This window comes from Arachis ipaensis, chromosome B6 (genome assembly GCF_059453495.1).
Source record: "Arachis ipaensis isolate K30076 ecotype BB chromosome B6, ASM5945349v1, whole genome shotgun sequence".
NCBI classification, from domain to species: Eukaryota; Viridiplantae; Streptophyta; class Magnoliopsida; order Fabales; family Fabaceae; genus Arachis; species Arachis ipaensis.
In genome coordinates this window covers 104,107,205-104,111,952 of record NC_142441.1, presented here as the reverse complement: position 1 = coordinate 104,111,952, position 4,748 = coordinate 104,107,205, and the positions used below count along the sequence as shown (strand labels likewise).

General features: G+C 41.7%; 1 protein-coding gene across 1 annotated transcript; it reads right to left on the bottom strand.

Moving 5' to 3' along the window:
- Positions 1–1,784: 1,784 nt before the first annotated feature.
- LOC107647083 (uncharacterized) lies at positions 1,785–3,617 on the bottom strand. Its single transcript, XM_088490819.1, has 3 exons — positions 3,160–3,617; positions 2,499–2,706; positions 1,785–2,447 (listed from the first exon to the last, which is right to left on the bottom strand). The coding sequence occupies exons 1-3, from the start codon at positions 3,615–3,617 to the stop codon at positions 1,785–1,787; spliced, it is 1,329 nt and encodes a 442-aa protein (XP_088346945.1).
- Positions 3,618–4,748: the final 1,131 nt, after the last annotated feature.

Below are 4,748 nucleotides of genomic sequence, written 5' to 3'. Positions count from 1 at the left end.
TTGTTTTTAAATATTAAATGTTTTAAGATTGCTTTATTTATCAAAGAAAGAATTATGTTTTGAATTGGGATTGTTAATGGACGGAATCGAAAGAAGGATGATGAGGATTGATGAGGATTTTCTTTGAAATATGGTTTTTGAATGAATTTGGAAATGAGATTTGGATTGATGAATGATTATAATGTTGAGAATGTTGAGATATGATCTTTGAATTATTCATATGGCTTATAAATTTGAAATATTTGAGACACGATGTTCCTTGGATTAAGTGCCGTGGCTTGCCACCACGTGTACCAGGTTGAAAACTCGATACTCTGTTGACCCTACGACGTAAGTGTGACCGGGCACTATATAAATTTCCGGGAATGTTACTCCCATTGAGCAATATTGATTATTTGAGAAAAAGCTATGCATAGACTCTTGGGGATACACGTCGGGGGACAGTCTAAGGACAATTCAGACTTGTCGGGTTGGCTGGATAACCGACAGATGAGCCTCATCAGCCATAGGACAGGCATGCATCATATGCATTTGTATGCTTTGCTTGGGTTTGAACTTGTTTTGGTTTGCCGAATTGCTAAACTGTTCTTAACTGCTACTTGAACTATTTGCTGTAACTGCTACCTACTTGTGCTTTCCTTGTCTGTCTTGTCTGTGTTTGTCCTGGCGTGCTACATTTGAGAATGAACTTTGGTGCTGAATTAATGATTGTGTTGTTTGATTACGTGGTTGGTTTCTGATTGAGATTTTCTTATAAGAAAGGAAAGGTTTCGGATTTCTGAAAGATTTAACATTATTTCTTTGAAAAGGTTTTGAACGATTATCTATTGGTTTTTAAAAGATTCATAAGGCAATAATAGTCACTAAGCTTGAAAACAATTTTCTTATTAAATATCTTCTTATGACTACTTTGAAACTCCGTGGTGAGACCGTGTGCTTAGGTTCTCATCCCCCTACAGCTTTACCTTTTCAGGAACCGGATGAAGAAGCATTAAGAGAAGTTATACTGCGTTTGGTTTATATGTTGTTGTATTAATTAGATTATTTTATTTTCCCTCGTCTTTGTTATTACAAGTCTGTAAGAGGGATAGGAGTTGTATGTTTTATATGTTTATTATATTATGAGATATTATGTAAGGAGTCTTGTATATGAATCTATGCCTGCTTGTATTTTTCTTAAGATAAAGTATTTATTTCCGGTTTTCAAAGAAATCAGCGATACAGTATCAAGTCACAGGCTCCTATTTTAATATTTAGTATGTAAAGTAGTCATAATACTTCTTGCTATCAGAGTAGCGCAGCCGGAAGCGTGATTTCTGATAGTGAGGGTGTTACAGACGTCACCAGAGTCAGCCGCTGGAGCCTCTGCCAGCTTGCCCTGAGCTGCTGCGTTGTTGCAAAAGTTGTATGGAGCTGTGGTTGCAACTACCGCTGTTGCGGGCCGAAAAAATAAAGGTCTTGGCACGTCTTGTGGCTTACGGGATTTGACTATTCGAGGTAGGGTTTTTTTCTTAAAATTGTTTTGTTACCAAGAATTGTTACACGTCGATATTGATATGAAAAATATATTTTTCTGATTATGTGAGTCTTATGAATTGAATTGAGTTTTTTTTGGACGAATGTAATTATTTGCCTGATTGATTTATTGACTCGTTGAGAAGGCTGGGTATTTTGGTTTGTTTTTTTTTTTTAATCAAAATAAGCTCAACACACTAATATGGAGCAACGAAACAAACAACAAGTACTTAAAAAATACATAAATTTTGTAACTTCCAGCAATGCCATCAACCACCTAAAGGATCACTCCTAGTCCATTCGTTGTAGCTCAGAATCGTCTTCCTTATTACGAACTCCACACCTGTTTCCTTATTATTAAAAATCCTAACATTGCGTTCCACCCAAATGTTCCAAATAACTGCAAAGAACCCCGGCAACCATTTCTTCTGATCTTGTTTCCGCTTATGCCTACCGGTCCACCGCTCAAATAGTTCCCTTATGGTTCTAGGAATAGGCCACACCTCCCCAAAAGACCTCAACCAACTATCCCACACCTTCCATGTTAGCTCACCTAGGAGAAATAAATGCTCCACCAACTCTATCTCCTTTTTGCAAAGTACACAGAGATTATCACTGGGCCTTATAACGCCTAGTCTACTCAATCTCTCCTTGGTATTCACTCTGCCAATAAGTACAAACCACCCAAAAAGCTCAATCCTCGGCGGTACCACTCCTCTCCAAACAGAACTTGTGAAACTGTAGCTCGTTATCTCATCTGACAGAGTCTCCGATTGTAGGACCTGCACAACAGACTTGGTAGAAAATACCCCTTTACTATTAAACTTCCAAACCATATTATCATCTTTTCCATCTGACAATTTCACCTGTCTTAGCCGCTCATGAAGTTGGTGGACAAGTTCCAGCTCCCATTGGAATAACTCTCTCCGCCACTGGAAGTTCCATATCTACTAAAGCCCATCCCAAAATCCACAATCCCCTACCATCGAACCTTGCTGATTCGACATAGAGTACAGTCTTGGAAATGCCACCTTCAATGGGCCATCTTGCAACCAGTTATCTTCCCAAAACAGGGTACTCCTCACATTCCCTACCTCCATCGCCATGCCAGTAAGCATTTTGTCTTTTATCCTCTGCCCTCTAATGTTTAACTGACATGTCTTTCCAGGGTCCTCTTTTAACCGGTAACTCCTGATTTACTAGCATTACAACAGGGTTCAGGTTGTTGCACGAGCATACTATCTTCTTCCACAAGGGGCACTCCTCTTTAGAAAATCGCCACCACCACTTGAATAAGAGCGCTGTGTTCCGGATCACCACATCCCCCACCCCCAAACCCCAGCCTTTTTCGGTGCCTGAACCAACTCCCACTTAACTAACAGAATACCATCATTACCATCTCCCTTACACCACATAAATCACCTTTGCATGGCAATCAGCTTATCCCTAACTGCTTTTGGCATCTTGTACAGACTGAGGTAGTAAATAGGAAGGCTATTCAGCACTGATTTGATAAGAACAAGCTTGCCCGCTTTGGTTAGAACCTTTGCTTTCCAGAGACTGAGATTCTCTTCCACCTTGTCAATTATCGGTTTCTAAGTCTTCACCAACCGAGGATTTGCACCCAAAGAGATCCCGAGATACCTCACGGGTAAAACCGCTTGCTTGCATCCCAGCTCACCACAGGCATGATCTATCCATTCCTGCTCACAATTCACCGATATCAAACTTGACTTCTCAAAGTTAATGCTCAGCCCCGACATCAACTCAAAACACCTCAACAGTCTTCTATAATTGACTATTGTCCCTGTCACCGGGTGGCAGAACAATATCGTATCATCCGCAAATTGTAAGTGCGACAATTCGATATGCTCTCCTCCGACCAATAGCGGTTCAATGCGCCCGTTCCTGACAGCTTCTCCCACCATCCAATTCAACACGTCGACAACCAACACAAACAAAAATGGAGAAAGGGGATCCCCTTGTCTGAGACCTCTTTCCATGTTGAACGGCTTGGATGGTGACCCATTTACCAGAACAGACATAGTAGCCGTGCTGACACACTCCTTCACCCAATTCCTCCAGCGCTGTCTAAATCCCATTTTCTGTAACACTATATCCACGAAGCTCTATCTGACTCTATCATACGCTTTATGAAAATCCAGCTTAATGATTGCCGCTTTCCTCCTCCGTGTCTTGAGCCAATGAACTGTCTCATAGGCTATGAGAGTACCATCATGAATTTTTCTACCTTTCACAAATGCAGTCTGAGTCTCACCCACCAATCCCAGCATAACCGACTTCATTCTTCTCACCAGCACCTTTGAAATCACCTTGTACACACATCCCACCAAGCTAATTGGCCGAAAATCCTTAATCTCCTTAGCACCCAGGAATTTTAGGGCCAGTGTCACCCATGTTATATTCACATCTGCTGGTAACTTTACCCTTTGAAAGAAATTCATTACTGACGCCGTGAACTCCTGACCAATCTCGTCCCAGCATTTCTTAATAAAATTCATATTGTATCCATCACTGCCTGGGGTCTTAGACGATTCACAATCCCATACTGCCTCCCTAATTTCCTCTACTGATGGGAAAACCTCCAATGCTTCTGCCTCAGCTCTATCAATTTGCTTCAGCAACCCATCCCGAACACCTATACTTGGTGCATATTCCTGACGATACACTCCTTGTAGAATCTCCTAATTGCATGCGTTATCCTTGCCTGATTCCTTACGAGCCGTCCATGGATCATCAGAGCATCAATCCTGTTATTCCTCCTTCTAGCCGATGCAATAGAATGAAAGTACCGGGTATTTCTGTCCATGTCCCTCGCATGTTTAGACCGAGACATCTGCTTCCAATGAATTTCCTTCCTAATGTACCACCTTTCACAAAATCTCACCAATGCTTTCCTTCTAGCCTCCGTTGTACCATCATAGATCCCTTCACTAACCTGCTCGTCCAGCTTCCTGATCTCATCCTCAAACTTTTGCAGTCTGTTGTCCATATCACTAAAGTTATCCTTGTGCCATTGCCTCAATGGTATCGTCAAGGCCCTCAGTTTACCAAGGAACGGACCTCCTCCCAAGGCCCGCCATTCATTTTTTACCGTCCTTAGAAAACCCTCATAGGTAAACCAGGAATCCAGACTCCTGAACGGTCTAGGCCCCCCTCTCACTTTTGTATCCTCCACAATCAACGGGCAATGATCTGACAATCCCCTTGGA

Coding starts and splice junctions, on each gene's coding strand:
- LOC107647083 (XM_088490819.1), bottom strand. CDS start 3,617: ATGGGATTTAGACAGCGCTGGAGGAATTGGGTGAAGGAGTGTGTCAGC. Junction 2,707..3,159: donor CAAGCGGTTTTACCCGTGAG/GTATCTCGGGAT, acceptor CTAGTAAATCAG/GAGTTACCGGTTAAAAGAGG. Junction 2,448..2,498: donor CGAATCAGCAAGGTTCGATG/GTAGGGGATTGT, acceptor TGGAACTTCCAG/TGGCGGAGAGAGTTATTCCA.